This window comes from Anolis sagrei, chromosome Y (assembly GCF_037176765.1).
Source record: "Anolis sagrei isolate rAnoSag1 chromosome Y, rAnoSag1.mat, whole genome shotgun sequence".
Lineage (NCBI taxonomy): Eukaryota > Metazoa > Chordata > Lepidosauria > Squamata > Dactyloidae > Anolis > Anolis sagrei.
The window spans coordinates 12,697,201-12,720,008 of record NC_090035.1 but is presented as its reverse complement, the minus strand read 5'-3'; the positions used below and the strand labels follow the sequence as shown (position 1 = coordinate 12,720,008).

Here is a 22,808-nt window from a genome sequence, read left to right as displayed (position 1 = left end):
TATCAATTCCTCAAATCAGATGCAATTAGGTACCTTCAAGGTGGCACGATAAAGTTGCTATCATGAATATATGGGCATTGGAGTGACCCCTCCGCCAAAATGTGGCCACTGTGACCTTCAAAAGACCATCTGGATGCTCCATTTGTCAACTCAGGCCAGCTTGGACATCCCACTGTGTCCCCTTCTCGTCTCCGTCTGGACAAAACATTTGTATTGCCGGAGTGTGAAGTGAGAAAGATGTCCTTTCAAAAACGCGGCAATCTCCATCTCATCTTTTATCGCACAGGGTTTTTATGAAGTCATTATCGCAGGGAAATGATTTTGGATGCCTTGCCTAAACTCAGCCGGCTTGAGTTGAGAATAATGACTTCGAAGGGAGACTTGAATCGCTTTGGGAGGGGACACATTAATTTTTATCAGGAACAAATCTGGCGTTTTCCCATTCCAGAATACTCAATTGGCGTCTGCAACAGAAAGCTTCAAGTGCAGAATGAGAAACAGCGCCTCTGTTCAACAAGAGAGCAGGGAAATATGTTTTCTGATATTACTTTCCAAAGCTCTTGGGATGTATCTACACTGTGGAATTAATGCAGTTTGGCATCATTTTGACTGCTATGGCTCAGTACTATGGAAATGTAGAAGCTGAAGTTTTACAAGGCCTTTAGTTTCACCAAATTGCAACTTTCAAGATTCCATAGGTTGATCCATGTTTTTCCATTGGGTCCCAATTCTTTGCCATTGCTTCTCTCCTCATTCATTCTCTCTCTCTCTCTCCCTCTCTCTCTCTCCATATATATGTGTGTGTGTGTGTGTGTATCACCTTTCTCCCTGTAGGAAAAACAACAACATCACAATCTAATCACAATTTAAATCAAAACAAATATTATTTCAGACTTGGTGCCTGCTGCCGCCCGCAAAAGCATGTCTTTTTTCCGACAGAAAGCCTCAATTAGAGCCTTTGAAGAGCAATGGTTTTGCTTGAGGAAATTCTCTGCGCTGAACTTGGGCTGATGGAATTAAAAATGGCAGGGACTCGGCGAAGCCTTGCTCCAAGCGGAGGGCTAATTGACTTAAACGGCGGCAGCAACGACAGACGCTCTCCGTCTCCGAAAAGGGAACCTCTCCGCGCCATCCTTAAGTGATGCTTTCCCCTTCATTTCCTCCCTTGCTCAGATCCCTCCTTGCCCCCTGCCTTTTGTGTTTCCATAATCGTATCCTTGTTATGATGGGACCCTGGGGTCTGTAGTGTTTGCTGTTGAGGGCCTTTGAGTAATTTCTGACTTACGGTGACCCTCCAGTGAACCTTTCTGGAGCTTTCCTTTGCCAAATGTATTGAGACCATTCCTTTGAAGCTGAGAGAATATGACCTGCCCAAGGTCACCCAGTGGTTTTTCATCACCAAGCACAATTCTGCGGCCAACATCCAATGGAAACATATCATAGAACAGTTTATAGGACCTAGAAATGGCCTAGAGAGGACATATTTTGTCACATGCAGGTCAATGAAACCTGCAAATAGAGGCAGGCGTACTGTATGAATGTTAAGCATCCGATTTGTTTCATTTTCAGCTGTTTTAAAGCAGTGTTTTCTCTGAATGTGTTTCCTTTTACATTTATTTCTGTGTTCCATATGGTTACATAGGCCCTGTCTTAATTTATTTCCTAAGTCCCTTTGAGTCCCACAGCTCCAAAAAACTAAATCAGCAATAGAGAATGCAATAATAAAGAATGGGGGATCACTATAGAATCGGTACAGACCCCGTGGCTTAAAATGGCAAGCTATTTTGACCAATGTCATTGGAAATGCTATGCTAGAGGAGATTTCTAACCAATCTCATGGGCTGCAATAATGATGATGAAGATGACAATAATGATATCTCTCCAAGTTGTAGGCCCACCATAAACTGTAGTCAATGTGAGTTCCTGACCTCATGGCATTTACAATATTGGTCTCCGTTGGCTGGAAGTGATAGGGATATGTCCCCAGGTTCTAGGGCTACCATAAATTGTAGTCAATGTGAGTTCCTGACATCACAGCATAGACAATACTGGTCTCCATTGGATGGAAATGATAGGGATAACTCTCCAGGTTCAAGGGCTATCATAAATTGAAGTCAGTGTAAGTTCCTGATATCATGACATAGACAATACTGGTCTCCATTGGATGGAAGTGATAGGGATATCTCTCCAGGTTCAAGGGCTATCATAAATTGAAGTCAATGTGAGTTCCTGACATCACAGCATAGACAATACTGGTCTCCATTGGATGGAAGTGATAGGGATATCTCTCCAGGTTCAAGGCCTACCATAAATTGAAGTCAACATTTGTTCCTGGAAAGCAAGACACAAAAGATACTGGTCCACTGAATGCAAGCAATAGGAATATCTCTCCATGTCTCCAGATTGTAGGGCCATCATAAGTTGAAGTCAACATGGGTTCCTGACATCACAGCATAGACAATACTGGTCTCTATTGGATGGAAGTGATAGGGATATCTTTCCAGGTTCAAGGGCTATCATAAATTGAAGTCGGTGTGAGTTCCTAATATCATGACATAGACAATACTGGTCTCCATTGGATGGAAGTGATAGGGATATCTCTCCAGGTTCAAGGGCTATCATAAATTGAAGTCAATGGGAGTTCCTGACATCACAGCATAGACAATACTGGTCTCCATTGGATGGAAGTGATAGGGATATCTCTCCAGGTTCAAGGGCTATCATAAATTGAAGTCAATGTGAGTTCCTGACATCACAGCATAAACAATACTGATCTCCATTGGATGGAGGTGATACAGATATCTCTCCAGGTTCAAGGTCTACCATAAATTGAAGTCAATGTTTGTTCCTGGAAAGCAAGACACAAAAGATACTGATCCACTGAATGCAAGCAATAGGAATATCTCTCCATGTCTCCAGATTGTAGGGCCATCATAAGTTGAAGTCAACATGAGTTTCTGTCATCAAGGCATAGACAATACTGATCTCCAGTGAATGTGAGCCATAGAGGTATCTCTCCTTGTTGTATGGCTACCATACATTGAAGTCAATGTGTGTTCCTGGCCTCATGACACAGAAGATTCAGATCTCCATTGAATGGAAGGCAGTGCACTCTCCACACAATAGTGAAGCAATGCAGGCTTCAGGCTTGGAGATGACCATTTTCTTGCACTACCAAGCAAGGGTTGAACTGAGCTGGGCTTTCCTCCAGATCTCCCTCATCAGCCATTGCATCTCCATCCAGGGGAACAAGCTGTGCCTTGAAATAAGGGCCGGGAATGATTTGCGACCCAATGTGCCGAAGATATCCTTCTAAAATCTGCTCCTGATGTCGTCTGTGTCCAAGCCAAAGAGGGCCAGAGCGGAGGTCAGATGGGCTTGTGTTTGTTTGGGAAAGCATCCCAGGATTATTATTTTTTCTTCTTCTTGGAACAAAGCAACTCCTCTTTCTCATTGGCCTTCCTTCTTTGGCTGGCGTTGCCCAAAATCACCAGTAATAATGCTAATGGCTCATTCCGCCGGACGGACAGCTGCGGATCGATTGTGTTTCTCTCCTTCTCCATGCATCCCTCCACTCCCTGGCAAGGCAGGTTTTGGCCCAGAGTCCCTCCGTTTTGATGGCCATTCTCTGGAAAAGGCTTGGCTGCCGAGCTGCATGTTGGCAAGCGACGAAGACTGGGGCCTTTGGAACGATACAAAAGGGAAAGAAGCTTCAAAGGGGGAATTGGTTCCCAACTTAGAAGCCCGCTTGAGTTTTTGGTGGCCCAATTTCAAGAAGGAGATGGAAATTCAAGATACTGACCATTCCTTTTCTGAGGACAGCTGGCCTCTAGTTAGGCAGAGAGCCCAGGCTAGTTGGTTGATATCATTGTGTAGCATGAGTTTTGTTCCTGGGTTATAAATGGGATTTCCTCATTGGTTCTATTATAAAAACATGGGCAAAGTTTATAAAACTGCAAAAACTTTGTTTTTGTGGAAAGGACATCCTGCAGCACATATTTGCTCCAGTTTTTCAATGAATATCTCATAAGAGTCTCAACTAATTCAACCTAGTTTGTGGCAGCTACAAAAACAATGTTTCTGGAGTATAACAACTACTTTCAAAGTAAGTGCTACAAAATTCAACAGGAAATAAACCTTCAAATCAGAAACAGAACATTTTTCACAATTAAAGATGAATATTTTTTTTTCAAATTTTGTAACATAATGTATTTCCTCAATGGTATTGTTGTTGTTGTTTTTGTTGTTGTTAGTTTTATTATTATCACATCCCACCTTTATTTTATTTTATTTTAATTATTTTTTTAATTTAAACAAATTAGGGAAAAGTACCCTAAAATATGAGGGGGTATTTTTTAAGTAAGGTCCGTTTGAACATAAGTACACAATGAAAGTTTATTTCAAAAAAACTAAATTTATTTTCAGAAAGTACATACGAGGGGTATTTTTTAAGTAAGGTCCGTTTTGTTGTAGACCAGTGTTTCTCAACCTGGGGGTCAGGACCCCTGGGAGGGTCGCAAGAGGGTGTCCGAGGGGTCGCCAAAGACCATCAGAAAACACAGTATTTTTTCTTGGTCATCTGGGTTACGTGTGGAAAGTTTGGTCCAATTCTATTGTTGGTGGGGTTCAGAATGCTCTGTGATTGTAGGTGAACTATAAATCCCAGCAACTACAACTCCCAAATGCCAAGGTCTATTTCCCCCAAACTCCACTAGTGTTCACATTTGGGCATATTGAGTATTTGTGCCAAATTTGGTCCTGATCCATCATTGTTTGAGTCCACAGACGTAGATGAACTACAACTCCCAAACTCAAGATCCATGCCCACCAAACCCTGCTAGTGTTGTCTGATGGCCATGGGAGTCCTGTGTGCCAAGATTGGTTCAGTTCCATCATTGGTGGAGATCAGAATGCTCTTTGATTGCAGGTGAACGATAAATCCCAGCAAGTACAACTCTCAAATGATAAAACCAGTCCCTCCCCCCAACCCCACTAGTATTCAAATTTGGGTATATTGGGTCTTTGTGCCAAGTTTAGTCCAATGAATGAAAATACATCCTGCATACTTACATGACGATTCATAACAGCAGCAAAATTACAGTTGTGAAGTAGCAACAAAAATAATATTATGGTTGGGGGTCACCACAACATGAGGAAGTGTATCAAGGGGTCGCGGCATTAGGAAGGTTGAGAACCACTGTTGTAGACACTAGTAGTTCGCGCACATACCGCATCGAGTGTGTGCGTCGTGTACCGGCATGCCTCGGGAACAACTGTGCTCAGTTTCCGCTCTGTAGCTCACCTGTATGGTTCTTTTCTGTGCTTTAAAAATGTTTAAGACTATCAACTCACCCTCCGCATGTGAGGTTCGCTCAGTGATACGGTTTTTGTCAGCAAGGAACCTGCCTGCTGCAGAAATGCATCGACAGATTTGTGAAGTGTACGGTGATAGTGTTATGAGTGAAAGCAAAGTGCGTAAGCGGGTACGACAATTCAAAGATGGCCGTGACAACGTCCATGATGAGGACCGCTCTGGTCGCCCTTCTTTGATTACAGACGATTTGGTTATCGGAGCAGGCGGCAAGTTTTTATGAAGAGGGTATTTTAAAGTTGGTTCAGAGGTACGATAAGTGTTTGAACAAACTTGGCAACTATGTCAAAAAACAGAGTGAAGTATGTACTTTCTGAAAATAAATTTACTTTTTTGAAATAAACTTTCGTTGTGTGCTTATGTTCAAACGGACCTTACTTTAAAAATACCCCTCGTATCTTCAATAAAAGGATTGTTTTCCAAACAACAGTGTGGTGTTTACAGTCAGAGGGCTTTTCCTGTCCTGGAATGCAACATTCTCCTCATTGAGGACTTGAGACGTGGGCAGTGTGGCCTTGAATTCCAACACATACTAACATACAAACAAAAATAAAGTTAATTTTTTTCTACTTTTTCTAAAATAAAAGAAAACATATTACTACTGCATTCAAAGCACTAGAAAACATTAACTACATACACACTACATTATCTAATCTCAGAGCTTTACCTTCTCTGTCTGAAGATTATATTCTCTCAATTTTGTACACCTATTAAATGAAAAAGAAGCATTGGTACATCCTTTATCTGCATAATAATAATACTGTGTTGTTGAAGGCTTTCATAGCCAGAATCACTGGGTTGCTGTGAGTTTTCCAGGCTGTCTGGCCATTTTCCAGAAGCATTCTCTTCTAACGTTTCACCCACATCTATGGCAGGCATCCTCAGAGGTTGTGAGGTCTGTTGAAAACTAGGCAAGAGAGGTGTATATATTTGTGGAATGATGTCCAAGGTGGGAGAAAGAACTCTTGTCTGTTGAAGGCAAGTGTGAATGTTGGTATTGGCCACCTTGATTAGCACTGAATAGCCTTGCACTCTTGCAGGAAACCATGAAAATGAACAAAATCTAGCTACCAGTAGTTTTTAAAAAACCCCTAAAATCAGGACAGTAAATAAAGAACAACATTCAGAAAACAGAGGAATTCCAGACAGGAAAAAATCAGGGCCAGCTAACACCTCCCAACAAAGGATTCCCCCGAGAAGGAAGCAGCCAGACTTTGAAGTTGCAAGGCTATTCAATGCTAAGGAGAAAGGAGAAGCCTTTGCCTTTGACTATGTTTGTGTATCTCAGTGTATGTGATTGTAAAGGCATTGCATATTTGCAAAGGGGGTGTTGAGGAGGGAAAGGAAAGGGCCTGAGGCTGTTAGGAATTGTGGGAGTTGAAGTCCAAAACACTTGGAGGGCCCAAATGTGCTCATACCTGGTCTTGTGTCTTCTCTGCCCAAAGGGTGCAAACAACAGCTCCTAGGATTCCATATCCTGAAGCCATGACAGTTCAAGTGGAGTTAATCCTCATTAATTTTGCAGTGTAGATGCACCCACTGGCTCTCCATGGGAAATGATTTGCAGTTTATCAGCATGACAAAGATCTTCAACTCCTCTTTTCCTTCCCTTCCTCAGGGCGATGCCAACCGGTCAGACACGGATGAGGACAAAACCTCCATCAACTTTGAGGAAGAGCTTGAGAAGCTGAAGGAACTTCGTGCTTCGGGCAAGTAGGCCACTATGCCAAACCATTTCAGAGTCAAGTAGGGATACAATTCTTGAATTTTGCATGGAATCAGTCTTAAGAGCTGCAATTTCTTTGCTCCACCAGTTTCGTCATTCGGGGTTTATTGTGTGAATATTTTGCAGGCATGGGTTCTTGTTTAGGGATCGCAGAGGCACAATGAGTTAAACCTTTGTGTTGCTGAACTGCTGACCTGAAGGTTGGCAATTCAGATCTGCAGGACGGGGTGAGCTCCCGCTGTTAGCCCTAGCTCCTGCCAACCTAGCAGTTCGAAAACATGCAAAGGTGAGTAGATCAATAGGTACCGCATCGGCGGGAAAAGGCAAGGACGCTGGAAGCAGTTTTGTTAATGTTTATTGCTTATTTTCTGTTTATGAGTTGTATTTATTGTTTGTATTACTGTGGCTATTGTTTTTATTGTTGTATTGTGGGCTCGGCCTCATGTAAGCCGCACCGAGTCCCTTGGGGAGATGGTAGTGGGGTACAAATAAAGTATTATTATTATTATTATTATTATTATTATTATTGCTGCCAAACGATCAGGAGGTGACAATGCAGGCTCCTCGGCTTGAAAATGGAGATAAACACTTTCCCCAGAGCCAGAAACGAGTATCACCTCCAGAAGCCAGAAATGAAAGGAGAAGCCTTTGCCTTTGTCTGTGTTTGTGTGTCTCAGTGTATGTGATTGTAAAGGCATTGGATGTTTGCCATTGTCTGCTGTAAATGCTGTAATCCACTCTGAGTCCCTTGTGTTTGATTTTTATTATGTTATTTCACACTTATTATTTTATTTTGTTGCTTTATGTATTCTGTTGTGATGTAATTTTTCTGTTGTTTTGTGTCTAATTTTGCTGTATTGTTTTTGGGTTCGGCCTCATGTTAACCACCCTGAGTCCCCTTTGAGATGGGTTATAAATAAAGATTATTATTATTATTATTATTATTATTATTATTATATAAAGGTGGCATATAAATCAAGTGTGTTGTTGTTGTTGTTGTTGTTGTTATTATGGTGTTGTTGCACTGCAAATTTATTTATTTATTTATTTAAAAGTTTTATATACCGGCCTTCTCACCTCTCTTGAGGGACTCAGACCGGTTTCCAACCATAATATCACATACAATCAATAAAACATCATAATACATGTTACAGTAAAACATTAAAACAGCAATTACAATCAATAACTATAATGGTTGGTCGTCACACTAAAATCGTTGCTCATCATCCTCCCTCCATATCTCAGGGTGTTGGCTCACTCGTCGAATGCCTGTCTCCATAACCAGGTCTTCACCTGTTTCCTAAATGTCAGGATAGACGGGGCGGTTCTGATCTCCAGTGGGAGAGAGTTCCAGAGTCGAGGGGCCACCACCGAGAAGGCCCTGTCCCTCGTCCCCACCAGACGCGCTTGCGAAGCCGGTGGGACCGAGAGCAGGGCCTCTCCAGATGATTTTAATAATCTTGATGGTTCATAGGAGACAATACGTTTGGAGAGGCAAACAGTAATTTCTGTGCATGAAATACAACTTCTGCGCAGAAATACAAAATTTCCAGAGCATGAAAGGCAAAAAATACCCTGAATTTTGCATGGGACCAGTCTTGAAGTGCTCCACGGTTTTCCCAATTTGCAATAATTTTAGTATTTTTTTAAATACTTTAACAGAATTAGAATGAAAAACTGAACTCTTGGAGTTGTTTTTTTTCCACAGGCCAGAAATTGCATTTTTTTTAACTGGGGGAATTTGGTGGCCCCATGACAGTTTCCCATTCTTGGAGTATTGCATTAGAGGAGGGTATTATTATTATTATTATTATTATTATTATTATTATTATTGGGAGCGCCCGTGGTGCAATGAGTTAAACCCTTGTGCCAGCAGGACTGTTGACTGTTGACTGAGAGGTCAGCGGTTCGAATCCTGGGAGAGCAGTTTGAGCTCCCGCTGTCAGCTCTAGCTCCAACTCCCCATGCAGGGACATGAGAAAAGCCTCCCACAATGAGTATTGCATTAGAGGAGGATATTATTATTATTATTATTATTATTATTATTATTATTATTAAGAGCGCCCGTGGTGCAATGGGTTAAACCCTTGTGCCAGCAGGACTGTTGACTGAGAGTTCAGTGGTTCGAATCCTGGGAGAGCAGGGTGAGCTCCCTCTGTGAGCTCCAGCTCCAACTGTCCATGCAGAGACATGAGAGAAGCCTCCCACAATGAGTATTGCATTAGAGGAGGGTATTATTATTATTATTATTATTATTAGGAGCTACCATGGCGCAATAGGTTAAACCCTTGTGCCAGCAGGACTGTTGACTGAGAGGTCAATGGTTCGAATCCTGGGAGAGCAGGGTGAGCTCCCTCTGTCAGCTCCAACTCCCCATGTGGGGCCATGAGAGAAGCCTCCCAAAATGATGGTAAAACATCAAAACATCTGGGCGCCCCCTGGGCAACGTCCTTGCAGACGGCCAATTTTCTCACACCAGAAGTGACTTAAAGTTTCTCAAGTTTCTCCTGACATGAGAAAAATATTATTTAATACACAGTTAAAATACAAAGATTATTTTTTTAAAAAAACAAGGAAGTTTCCTTATTTCCTTACTCACTTAATAGAGTTGAGAAAGCCAGATGAATTGACAACCAATCAATAGGGTTAGTCATGTGGCTTAAAGCCAGATGAATTGACAGCCAACCAAAGGCAGAAATGCAGCGGAAAGAGAGTGAAAAATCATATTAATGCAGTTGCATGGAGGAAGAAAATAATGGCCAGCATCCCATATTACGCACCTTGGCATATTTGCAATTCACTAATAGGATTTTTTTTCTAGTGCTTCTGCAGCATAGCAAATTATACATAAAGTTATGTAATGTTCTCTGCTGTAGAGATTAGTCCATTCAACAATAGGAGAGATCGTGTTATCTAAGGGATAAAGTAGGTTTTATGATACTCATATTTCTGATTTATTGGAATTTTTATTTCCTGGTCCTTATTACGCTATCACAGGGCAACGTGGAGTAAAATCAGTTTAGCTGAACTTCATGGAGATGTTAGTGAAGAGGGCGATTCAGATCAAATGAGTTGTAAAAGAAGGACTTGACAAAGTGAATCTGTGGAACTCACTGCCATCCATGTTCAACATCTACACAAATGACCAGCCACTGCCAGAAGGGACAGAGAGTTTCATCTATGCTGACGATCGTGCCATTACTGCTCAAGCAGGGAGCTTTGAGATGGTAGAACAGAAGCTCTCCGAAGCTCTAGGTGCTCTTACTGCCTATTACAGGGAAAACCATCTGATCCCTAATCCATCTAAAACACAGACATGCGCCTTTCACCTTAAGAACAGACAAGCATCCCGAGCTCTGAGGATTACCTGGGAAGGAATCCCACTGGAGCATTGCAGCGCACCCAAATACCTGGGAGTCACTTTGGACCGTGCTCTGACCTACAAGAAGCACTGCCTGAACATCAAACAAAAAGTGGGCGCTAGAAACAACATCATACGAAAGCTGACTGGCACAACCTGGGGATCACAACCAGACACAGTGAAGACATCTGCCCTTGCGCTATGCTACTCTGCTGCTGAGTATGCATGCCCAGTGTGGAACACATCTCATCACACTAAAACAGTGGATGTGGCTCTTAATGAGACATGCCGCATTATCACGGGGTGTCTGCGACCCACACCACTGGAGAAATTACACTGCTTAGCCGGTATTGCACCACCTGACATCCGCCGGGAAGTAGCAGCCAATAGTGAAAGGACCAAGGCAGAGACATCTCCAGCTCATCCCCTGTTTGGGTATCAGCCAGCACGTCAACGACTTAAATCAAGACATAGTTTTCTTAGAACTACAGAGACACTCGCTGGAACACCCCAGCAAGCGAGAGTCCAAAAGTGGCAGGCCCAAACCCAGCACCTCAATTCATGGGTGATACCAGATGAGAGACTCCCCCCTGGGCACTCAGAAGACTGGGCGACTTGGAAGGCGCTGAACAGATTGCGCTCTGGCACCACAAGATGCAGAGCCAATCTTAAGAAATGGGGCTACAGGGTGGAATCCTCGGCATGCGAGTGCGGAGAAGAACAAACCACTGACCACCTGCTGCAATGCACCCTGAGCCCTGCCACATGCACGATGGAGGACCTTCTTGCGGCAACCCCAGAGGCACTCCAAGTGGCCAGATACTGGTCAAAGGACATTTAACCAAATACCAAATTTACAAAATCTGTGTGGTTTTTTTTCTTTTTTTTTCTTTTTCATTTTAATCTCTGTGTTTGTTTTGCTCTGTTAGAATTGTAAAACAGTGGTTGCTGATGACACGATAAATACTGCCACAAGATGGAGCTGTGTGTCCTGACCTGAATCTCCCAACTTTCTCAAGCCACATGACTACATCTTATGGCAGTGGGTTCCACCGATTAGCTCTACAAAGTCCTTCCTAACATGAGAAGGAGAGTGGATAAAGGTACAAAGGTTGGACCCAGAGGTGTTCTCTATCAAATCCTTAGATCCTCCGTCCTGACTCCATGGTCAATCTATGCAGGAAAGTCCTAAATATTCATACAAAGACGTTCTCTCTAGAAATTGCTTTATCCTCCAGAATTGTACCCTGTAGTCAACCTCTGGCAGAAGGGTCTGGAGATTCCTAAAGAGATGGTCTCTCTTGAAATATATAGGTCCTTCAGCCTGACTGATTGATTCCAGATTTAAAGATGTCTAGATTCCTACAAGTCCTCCAGCATGATGCCATGGACAACCTCCATTGACAGTACTTTGAGCTTCCTAGAGAGAGGTTCTCTCCAGGAATCTTTAGGTTCTCCAGTATGACTATGGAGAACCTCCAGCAGAGGGATCTAGACACTCTAGAACTCACTAGGTCATTCTGCCTGACTCTATGGAGAACCTCTGGTAGATGAACCTAGACACTCTAGAACTCAGTAGTTCCCTCTGATTTGACTCTATCTAGAACCTCAGGCAGAGGAACCTAGACACTACGGAACTCAGTAGGCCATCCTGCCTGACTATGGAGAATCTCCAGTAGAGGAACTGAGGCACTCTAGAACTCATTAGGTCATCCTGCCTCTATGGAGAACCTCTGGAAGAGGAATATAGACACTCTAGAACTTGCTAGGTCCTCCAGCATGACTCTATGGAGAACCTCTGGAAGATGAACATGGACATTCTATAACTCACTAGGTCCTCCAGCATGACTCTGTGAAGAACCTCTGGCAGAGGAACCTAGACACTCTAGAACTTGCTAGGTCCTCCAGCATGACTCTGTAGAGAACCTCTGGCAGAAGCTGATCCGAGGGTTGCACTGGAGGACTTAGAGATTCCTAAGAGAGAGCATTTTAATCAAATAGACAAAGCTGGAGGGCAACATTTGAGACTCATTTACATAGATGGAGGAGGCACCATTAATTGTGACTGGTCCAGATGACAATATGCCATCTCCAACATCCAAAAAGTAATGACTCTCTGTATTATTTTCTGTTGAACAATAAAGTTGCTGACGTATGGGGCACCTCATTGGCCATTATGTGAAGAACTTGCTAGGTCCTCCAGGTGGACCTTTGGTTAAAGCAGTGGTTCTCAACCTGTGGGTCCTCAGATGTTTTGGCCTTCAACTCCCAGAAATCCTAATGGCTAGTAAACTGCCTGGGATTTTTGGGAGTTGTAGGCTAAAACACCTGGGGATCCACAGGTTGAGAACCACACATTTCTAGGTCTCTCTGGTGGACCTTGACCACATAGGCATGCTGTGTTTCTACATTCCATGGATGTCTTCCTATTGTCCCTATATTCTCATGTCCTCCTGTCTTTGCAGAGATGAAGATGTACTCTCTGGCCGTGACGCCCAATGGTCACCTGGAGGGCAAGGGCAGCATGCCGCCACCTATCATCCTGCGCACCGCTGCTACGCCAATGCCCTCCCCAAAGGGCTCACCACACATGGATTCAGTCTACCCCTTTCTGGACTCTCGAAGAGGGAGCAACGCTTCGGTTGACCCCATGAGCTTTGACCAGAAATCCTTGGTATTTGATGACCATTTGCATTTGGGGTGAGGGCAGGGGTGGGAAGATGGAATTGGTTCTGAAATGAGAGAGTTCGGCGCTCTTTTGGACCATTAATACAATAGGGAGGGGCAGAATGCGTTTAGGACTTGGTGTGGATATGCCCAACTGCAGCATAGCCCAAGAGTGAACTCCAGGCAATATGTGCAACTGTAGATAATTGCAAACCCAACGGTCATGTGGATTGGTTGGATTGGCGTTGTGGTCATAATGTATTGGCTAGCACTCCATATTGTAATTATGGACTTGGACGTAAATGGAGTTCGTTGGAGGACGCTAATTCTCTAGACATCACTAGATCATCCAGCGCAACTCTATGCTCAGCTGCTGCAAAAACATAGAGTAACCTGGGGGTCCTAGGAAATGGACCTAACTTTACATACGTGGGTATATGAAACTATTGTATTAATCATGTGGATATGTGGATCATATTGTATTGACTGGCACCCTATATTGCATTTATGGACTTGGACACAATTGATGTCCAATGGAATAGCTTTCTCTTTTACCAGAAGCTGGATGGTCATCTGTTGGGAATGTTTTGATTGTGCCTTCCTTTATAGCAGAAGGGAGTTGGTATGGATGGCCTTTGGGGTCTTTTCTAGTTCTAGGATTCTATGAAAAGGAGTCTCTTTGTAGCTGTGAACTCAATGGCGAGAAGAAATGCCATTTTGCTTATTGAATGAAATTATGGAGATGTACCTTTGTGATAGAGACTAGTCAGGGCCTCTGTGTGTGTGTGAGAGAGAGAGAGAGAGTGTGAGTGTGCCAGCCCTCACCTGGCTTCTCCCTCTCCCAGTCCAGCCTCCGCAGCACCCCTTGCGCCCACTGGGGCACCAGCAGCAACTGGGGCAGCCGCCGCTCCAGCTGGAACAGCCTGGGACGGGCCCCCAGCCTGAAGAAGAAGAGCCAGTGTGGGGAACGGGAGTCCTTGCTCTCCGGTGAAGGCAAAGGCAGCACTGACGATGAGGCTGAGGACAACAAGCTCAGTGCCGCGGGAAGGACACCCCTCCATTGCCGGGCCGAATCCTTGGATGTTCGGGGTGCCTTGGAGCTTCCAGAGCTGCTCCAGGTGTCCGGCATCCACCATCCCTTGAGCTTGGCCCCCGTGGCCGTCATTCCCGCTGAGTACCAGGACTGCAATGGGAAAATGCTTCACGTGCCCAATGAGTTCTATCTGCACATGGATGGCCACAAGGATGAACTGCTGGACCTGGAGGATGACCTGGAGGATGTGAGTCTCTCCTGCTCCTTCCGTAATGTTGCCCTGTATTTCGGGTACAGTTAGTTAGAGATAGAAAACGGGTGAAAAATTGGTGTAGTTGGTTAGGGATAGAAAACAGGTGAAAAAAGGGGTAGAGGTGAATAGAGATAGAAAACTGGTAGAGTTGGTTAGAGATAGAAAATGGGTGAAAATGAATTAAAAAAAATTATAGAAAATGGGTGAAAATTAGTAAAAATTTGTTAGAGATAGAAAATGGGTGAAAATTAGTAAAATTTGTTAGAGATAAAAAATGGGTGAAAATGAATAAAATTTGTTAGAAAATGGGTGAAAATGAATAAAATTTGTTAGAGATAGAAAATGGGTGCAAATGAATAAAATTTGCTAGAGATAGAAAATGGGTGCAAATGAATAAAATTTGCTAGAGATAGAAAATGGGTGAAAATTAGTAAAAATTTGTTAGATATAAAAATTGGTGGAAATGAATAAAATTTGTTAGAAATAAAAAATGAGTGAAAATTAGTAAAATTTGTTAGAGATCAAAAATGGGTGAAAATTAGTAAAAATTTGTTAGAGATAGAAAATGGGTGGAAATGAATAAAATTTGTTAGAGATAGAAAATGGGTGGAAATGGGTAAAATCACTTTGATCCTTCCACACAGCTGAATAAAATCCCACATTTTCTGCTTTGAAGTGGAATACATGGCAGTGTGGACTCAGATAACCCAGTTCAAAGCAGATAGTGTGGAATTTTATGCCTTGATATTCTGGGTTATATGACTGTCTAGAAGGGTCCTTCGAGATAGCAAACGGGTGGAAAAAGTAAGGTAGGGTCAGTTAGTGATAGAAAACAGATGAAAAAACTTAGTAAAGTTAATTAAGAATAGAAAACAGGTGAAAAAATCCTTGTGCTATAGTTTGTAACGAGGTTTCTCGGGCAGTATTCTTATTGGCCATCATTACATTCCTAAAGGAGTCCCCTCTGGCGCGGTGGGTTAAACCACTGAGCTGCTAAGCTTGTTGACCGAAAGGTCGCAGGTTTGAATCCAGGGAGTGGCGTGAGCTTCCACTGTCAGCCCCAGCTTCTGCAAGCCTAGCAGTTCGAAAACATGCAAATGTGAGTAGATCAATAGGTACCGCTCCAGCGGGAAGGTAACGGCGCTCCATGCAGTTATGCTGGCCACATGACCTTGGAGGTGTCTATGGACAACGCTGGCTCTTCGGCTTAGAAATGGAGATGATTACCACACCCCAGAGTCAGAAACGACTAGACTTCATGTCAGGGGACTACCTTTACTAAAGCTCAAGAAACCCCATTAGGAAGAATGGCATAAGGACTTTTTTGCCTGTTTTCTGCCAATATTTGCACAACTGGGTGTTAACTCTGTGCAGAAATGCAAATGGGTATATGGCACCAAAAACAGTGTGTGTGTGTGTGTGTGTGTTTTGTGCTATGAAATAATGGGAGACTTCTCTGCCAAAGAGCTGGTGCCTCACCAAACTTAACCACTTTGAGTCTCCTTGTGGAGAGAAAACATAGAGTATTAAACAAAACATAAACATAATCATGATGACGATGATGGTGGTGGTGATTATTATGATTATGATGATGCCTTGATCCTTCCAGAGTTACTGCTACCGGATCCGTAAGGCCTTGGAGCCTTACAAGCCAGAATGGTGCAAGACTCATGAGGACTGGTCCCTCTATTTGTTTTCACCTCAAAATAGGTAAGAGATGCTAATACAAGTGCAATATCCCTCTTCTTTTTCTTGTTTTGCTGCTATTACTCCCAGTTTTTTGCATGCTGGTCTGTTGTGTTTTCAAGATCTTACAAATAGAAAGCCCCTCGAGATGAGCCCCAATCCCAAACTTTGGGCACCAATAAAACCCAGAGTATTTTGAACCAAATCAATGGATGGGGAGGGACTGCTATCCAAATGGAGACTAAAGGAAGATAAATGAATGTACTCTTTCTGTTATATTCGAGGTTCCGGGCCAATTGCCAGAAGGTCATTGCGCACAAGATGTTTGACCACGTGGTTCTTGTCTTCATCTTCCTCAACTGCATCACCATTGCACTGGAGCGGCCAGACATTGACCCCAACAGCACGGTGAGTTGGTGGTCAGTCCATCCCCAAAGACCTCTGGCTTTTATGTCAGGGTGGAAGGGCAAGTGGATAGTGGACTTCCACCAATATGGTGGCCATTCAGCACCCAAACTCAGTGGTCGTCTCCTTGTTCCTTTTTCCGCAGGAGCGGGTCTTCTTGAGCGTCTCCAACTACATTTTCACTGCCATCTTTGTTGCGGAGATGATGGTTAAGGTAAATCCAAAAGAGAGGGGCGGGTTACCCGAATCCCATTCTGTGCCCCAATTAGATTGAACCATGAAATCAATGAGAAAGAGGTGTGCAGCGTTGTTAGAAGTCCCACAGATGCAGTCAATCTAATCTGGCTGGGTCAAACAACTGTATCCACGCTGCCGAATTAATACAGTTTGGCACCATATTCCTTGCCCGGGGCTCAATGCCATGGGATTTCTAGAATTTGTAGTCATGTTGACATATCATCAGAATGGGACCCAAGTGTAAACACCAATTTCATGTATAGGTTCTTGTGGGTTTTCTCAGGCTATATGGCCATGTTCTAGAGGCACTTTCTCCTGATGTTTTGCCTGCATCAGGAGAAAATGCCTCTAGAACATGGCCATATAGCCCGAGAAAACCCACAAGAACCTAGTGATTCCAGCCATGAAAGCCTTCGACGATACAATTTCATTTATGATTAATATCCACCTGATATCCAAAATAGTAGGTAACTTAATACAATATTTGTATTAATTCTGTGTGCATTGGCCCATCAGAATGCAAAGGTGTCACTCTCAGCCATTCACAGGGATGATTTGTGGTTTTGCAACATTTTGGATGTCTAGTAAAGAACACTTGGACTACCATGGTTTGTGAGGAGGTCTCAAGTGCTTCTTCTCTTTTTCCAGGTCGTGGCCCTGGGCTTCTTTTCAGGCGAACACACCTATCTCCAGAGCAGCTGGAACGTCCTGGATGGGGTCCTGGTCTTTGTGTCCATCGTAGACATCATTGTCTCCATGGCCTCAGCCGGCGGTGCAAAGATTTTAGGGATCCTCCGGGTCCTCCGGTTGCTGCGCACTTTACGGCCTTTGAGGTACTTTTTTGTGGTATCACTTCTGGGGGTCTTTTAACCCACTCACATTCCACCCTTGGGTCTGGGAAAGAGAAAGGAAGTAAAAAATAACTAATTCGCATGGAGATCAAGATGGGAAGCCATCGTGATTTCCCAAAATATTTATTGTCTAACGTTTCTCATTGTTGCGCTGTACAGATTCATATGATTGGTCACCAAAAGTAGGCATTAATCATGTTCAGTCCCATTGAGTAGACCACTTGTTGAATAATGAGTCCATTCACCACAAGCAAGTCCTCAACTCGACTCTAAATCAATTGGCAATTGATACAATGGGCCTGACTGTATTGACAATTGATTCAATGGATCCAATCGTATTTGGAATTGGTTTACTGGGCCTGATTGTGTTGCTAATTGATTGAGTGGACCTGATCCTATTGGCAGTTGATTGAGTAGACAATTGTATTGACAATTGATTCAGTGGACTTGATTTTATTAATAGTTGAGTCAGTGATTCTATTGACGATTGAGCGGCCTTGATTGTATTGACAATTAATAGAGTAGACTTGGTTCTATTGGCAAATTATTCTATTGACAATTGATTGAATGGACCTGATTCTATTGCAAGTTGATCCAGTGATTCTATTGATGATTGAGTGAACTTGATTGTATTGACAATTAATTGAGTGGATGTGATTCTATTAACAATAGATTGAGTGTCTCTGATTCTCTTGATTATTGTTTAAGTAGACCTGATTCTGTTGGCAGTTGATCCACTAATTCTATTGATGATTGAATGGACCTGATTGTATTGACAATTAATTGAGTAGACCTGGTTCTATTGACGATTGATTGAGTGGACTTGACTCTATTGACAATTGATTCAGTGATTCTATTGACAACTAATTGAGTGGACCTGATTCTACTGAAACTTGATCCACTAATTCTATTGATGATTGAGTGGACCTGATTGTATTGACAATTAATTGAGTAGACCTGGTTCTATTGACGATTGATTGAGTGGACTTGACTCTATTGACAGTTGATTCAGTGATTCTATTGACAACTAACTGAGTGAACCTGATTCTATTGAAAGGTGATCCACTAATTCTATTGACGATTGAGTGGACCTGATTCTATTGACAATCAACTGAGTAGACCTTGTTCTTTTGACAAGTGATTGAGTGGACCTGGTTCTATGGCAATTGATTGAGTGGACTTCAGTGCGTTGATGATTGAATGGATTTCATTCTATTGACAAACAATTCAGTGGGCTTAATTCTATTGTCAGCTGATCCAATGATTCTATTGATGATTGAGTGAACCTGGTTCTATTGACGATTGATTCACTGGGCACCCTTGGAAAAAGTTCACTAAATGTGAACAATCTCTCAGTGGTGGGACATTTTCTGGATGGGGTTTCTCAAAATATAGAGCTATCAAAGACCAGGGGAAAGTGTGATTATTCTCTTCAGTCCAGCAGGTAGATCAAATCCAATGTTGATTTTCTTTCCAGAGTCATCAGCAGAGCTCCGGGTTTGAAGCTTGTCGTGGAGACTCTGATTTCCTCCCTCCGCCCCATCGGCAACATTGTGCTCATCTGCTGCGCTTTCTTCATCATCTTTGGCATTTTGGGAGTGCAGGTAACATTTCGTGCTTTTGGTCAGCAAACACCTCATTCAGTTTTCCCCTTTGCCATAAGCAGGGCCACATTCTCAAATTAATGCAGTTTGGGACTGCTTGAACTGCCTGGCTCAGTACTAACATTTATTTCTCCATTTCCCAGCTGTTTAAAGGCAAATTCTACTACTGCGAGGGGCCGGACATCCGAAATGTCTCCACCAAAGACGACTGCAAAAGAGCCCACTACAAATGGATCCGGCGCAAGTACAACTTCGACAACTTGGGGCAGGTAAGGGACAACAAAGGGGAGCAAATGCAGCATAATGGGTTGAAGGTTGGACTCAGACACTGGAAGACCTGGGTTCAAATCCTCGTTCTGACATGAACGCCCACCTTTGCCAAGTCACATTCTCTCTGTCTCAGTAGATGTTGCACTTCAGGCCTGGAAACAGTTATGACCACAGCACCACACAAAAGTTCAGAATATAAGCAAACGGTTTGTTGTAAAAACATATAAATAGTGTAGGAAAAAATCAAGAATAAAGAAAGATGTATAATCCAAAAAAGTTTAGCAATAGGTGATAATCCAACAGGAATCCAAATGTCTCATACAGATTCAAAGGTAACACAGTCCAGGAATAGCCAAAAATCACAAGAACTGCTAAAGTCCACAAGCAAAAGACATACTTAGTAAAAACTTAACATAAATACAAAAACAAGAACATAGAAACTTCCAGAATACTGGAAGACAAAACAAAGGCTTGACTTGGATCAAAAACCATGTTCAGGCCTAGTTTCTCACTTGAATGCTACGTTACCTGAACTAACCCTTGGGTAAACAACCTGCTATTTAATAGCCACCCATGAAAGCATTCCGTTTCCCATGAATTTTCTCCCCAACTTTCCCATGTAATCGCTCTGACCTACGATGCCTATTTTCTGCTCTGATCTGTAAACGAAGACCTTTGTTGATCTCTAGGTGTTTTTTCCTGGGAGCCTTCTGTATCATTTAGCTCTTTGCTCAATTCCTTATCTAATGTTGCAGTTTCTGGCTCCTCTGACTGACCTTGACTTTTGGGTCAGATTTCACACAGAGAGAAGTATCATTCCCCTGACTTGATTCTTCATCACTTCAAGCCCCAGGAAAACCCACAGGCAATCCCACAATCCTCTCTAAATCAACAGTGAACCCATCAGCCTCAGGGTGATCTACAACAGTGGAATGCCTCCTCATAGAATCATAGACTCAAAGAGTTGGAAGAGACCTCATGGGCCATCCAGTCCAAGAAGCAGGAATATTGCATTTAAATCACCCCTGCCAGATGGCCATCCAGCCTCTGTTTAAAAGATTCCAAAGAAGGAGCCTCCACCACAGTCCAGGGCAGAGAGTTCCACTGCTGAACGGCTCTCACAGTCAGGAAGTTCTTCCTCAAACTCCTCTCAGTGAATCTGGCCATCATAATCATAATCATCATCATTAATTACACTATGTAACGTGATTTTTGTTCCTGGGTTATAAATGTCATTTCCTAATTGGTCCTATTATAAAAACATGGGGAAAGTTTATTAAACTGCATAAACTGCGGGAGGGACATCCTGCAGCACATTTTGTTATAGCTTTCCAATGACTATCTCATCGAGTCACAACCAATTCAATCTAGTTTGTAGTAGCCACAAAAACAAAGTTTCTGGAGTAGAACAACTACTTTCAAAGTAAAGGACTGCATAATTAAACAGGAAATAACACTTTCAAACATGGAACAGGAAATGTTCCAATTTTGTTACATTATGCTATTATTTAATATGTACTATTGTACATTTTAATATAATAATAATAATACTTGATTTATATCCTGCCCTTCTCCCCAAGAGGACTCAGAGTGGATTACTACATATAAACAATCACAGGCAAACATTCAATGTCTTGCTGCAAATGACAATACAGTGAAACACAAATACCCAGACAAAGGCAAAGGCTTCTCCTTTCATTTCCGGCTCTGGGGGTGGTGCTCATCTCTGGGTCTGGGGGAGGTGCTCTTTCCCCATTTCCAAGCCGAGGAAACACCTCCTGGTTGTGTGGCTGGCACGATTGCTTGGAGCATCTCTTTGCCTTTTCCCGCAGATGTGGTACCTATTTATCTATTCACATTTGCATGTTTTCAAATTGCTAGGTTGGCAAGAGCTAGGGCTAACAGTGGGAGCTCACCCTGTCCTGTGGATTTGAACTGCCAACTTTCAGGCCAGCAGTTCATCAGCACAATGGTTTAACCCATTGCGCCACTGCAGCCCCATGATATTCAATAATAATTTCTACTTTGTTCTTTGTTATAATGGAGTGTGATGCTTTGAAAGCTAGACTTCGGAGGAAAGGGGGTGAACCAGACATTTCAAAAGCCAGAGGAAAATTGGGATAGCAGATGATTAATTGGAAACACCCTTGCAGGATTGCGTTGAAAGGGTGTTGTGAGACTATTTTGGAACAAATTGAGAACCTAAATGGGCCAGATAGGACCCCAAGGCCACCATTCCTTTACCTTTGTTGCCTTCATAGAATCATAGAATCAGAGTTGGAAGAGTCCAACCCCCTGCCAAGAAGCAGGAATATTGCATTCAAAGCACCCCTGACAGATGGCCATCCAGCCTCTGTTTAAAAGCCTCCAAAGAAGGAGCCTTCACCACACTCCGGGGCAGAGAGTTCCACTGCTGAACGGCTCTCACAGTCAGGAAGTTCTTCCTCATGTTCAGATGGAATCTCCTTTCTTGTAGTTTGAAGCCATTGTTCCGCGTCCTAGTCTCCAAGGAAGCAGAAAACAAGCTTGCTCCCTCCTCCCTGTGGCTTCCTCTCACATATTTATACATGGCTATCATGTCTCCTCTCAGCCTTCTCTTCTTCAGGCTAAACATGCCCAGCTCTTTAAGCCGCTCCTCATAGGGCTTGTTCTCCAGACCCTTGATCATATTAGTCGCCCTCCTCTGGACACATTCGAGCTTGTCAACATCTCTCTTCAATTGTGGTGCCCAGAATTGGACACAATATTCCAGATGTGGTCTAACCAAGGCAGAATAGAGGGGTAGCATGACTTCCCTAGATCTAGACACTAGGCTCCAATTGATGCAGGCCAAAATCCCATTGGCTTTTTTTGCTGCCACATCACGTTGTTGGCTCATGTTTAACTTGCTGTCCACGAGGACTCCAAGATCTTTTTCACATGTACTGCTCTCGAGCCAGGCATTGTCCCCCATTCTGTATCTTTGCATTTCGTTTTTCCTGCCAAAGTGGAGTCTCTTGCATTTGTCACTGTTGAACTTCATTTTGTTAGTTTTGGCCCATCTCTCTAATCTGTCAAGATCATTTTGAATCCTGCTCCTGTCTTCTGGAGTATTGGCTCTCTCTCCCAATTTGGTGTCATCTGCAAACTTGATGATCCTGCCTTCTAGCCCTTCATCTAAGTAATTAATAAAGATCCTGAACAGGACCGGGCCCAGGACGGAACCCTGCGGCACTCCACTCGTCACTTCTTTCCAGGATGAAGAGGAAGCATTCATCCCCATCTCTGGCTCTCATTTGTCCTCTCATTCCTATCAACCCTCACTTTTCTTTCCTCCACTGTTTCTATGTTAGGCCATTGGGGAA

General features: G+C 43.0%; 1 protein-coding gene across 5 annotated transcripts in view; it reads left to right on the top strand.

Moving 5' to 3' along the window:
* Window positions 1-22,808, top strand: part of LOC137095167 (voltage-dependent T-type calcium channel subunit alpha-1H-like) — a 246,710-nt gene that overhangs the window by 182,500 nt on the left and 41,402 nt on the right. For all 5 annotated transcript variants that reach the window (XM_067461514.1, XM_067461516.1, XM_067461515.1 and 2 more), the window contains exons 15-23: window positions 6,990-7,080; window positions 12,924-13,132; window positions 13,971-14,405; window positions 16,021-16,121; window positions 16,382-16,505; window positions 16,648-16,716; window positions 17,388-17,572; window positions 19,068-19,194; window positions 19,338-19,463. In XM_067461514.1, coding sequence (XP_067317615.1) covers window positions 6,990-7,080; window positions 12,924-13,132; window positions 13,971-14,405; window positions 16,021-16,121; window positions 16,382-16,505; window positions 16,648-16,716; window positions 17,388-17,572; window positions 19,068-19,194; window positions 19,338-19,463 — 1,467 coding nt within the window. The remainder of the gene's footprint in view (window positions 1-6,989; window positions 7,081-12,923; window positions 13,133-13,970; window positions 14,406-16,020; window positions 16,122-16,381; window positions 16,506-16,647; window positions 16,717-17,387; window positions 17,573-19,067; window positions 19,195-19,337; window positions 19,464-22,808) is intronic.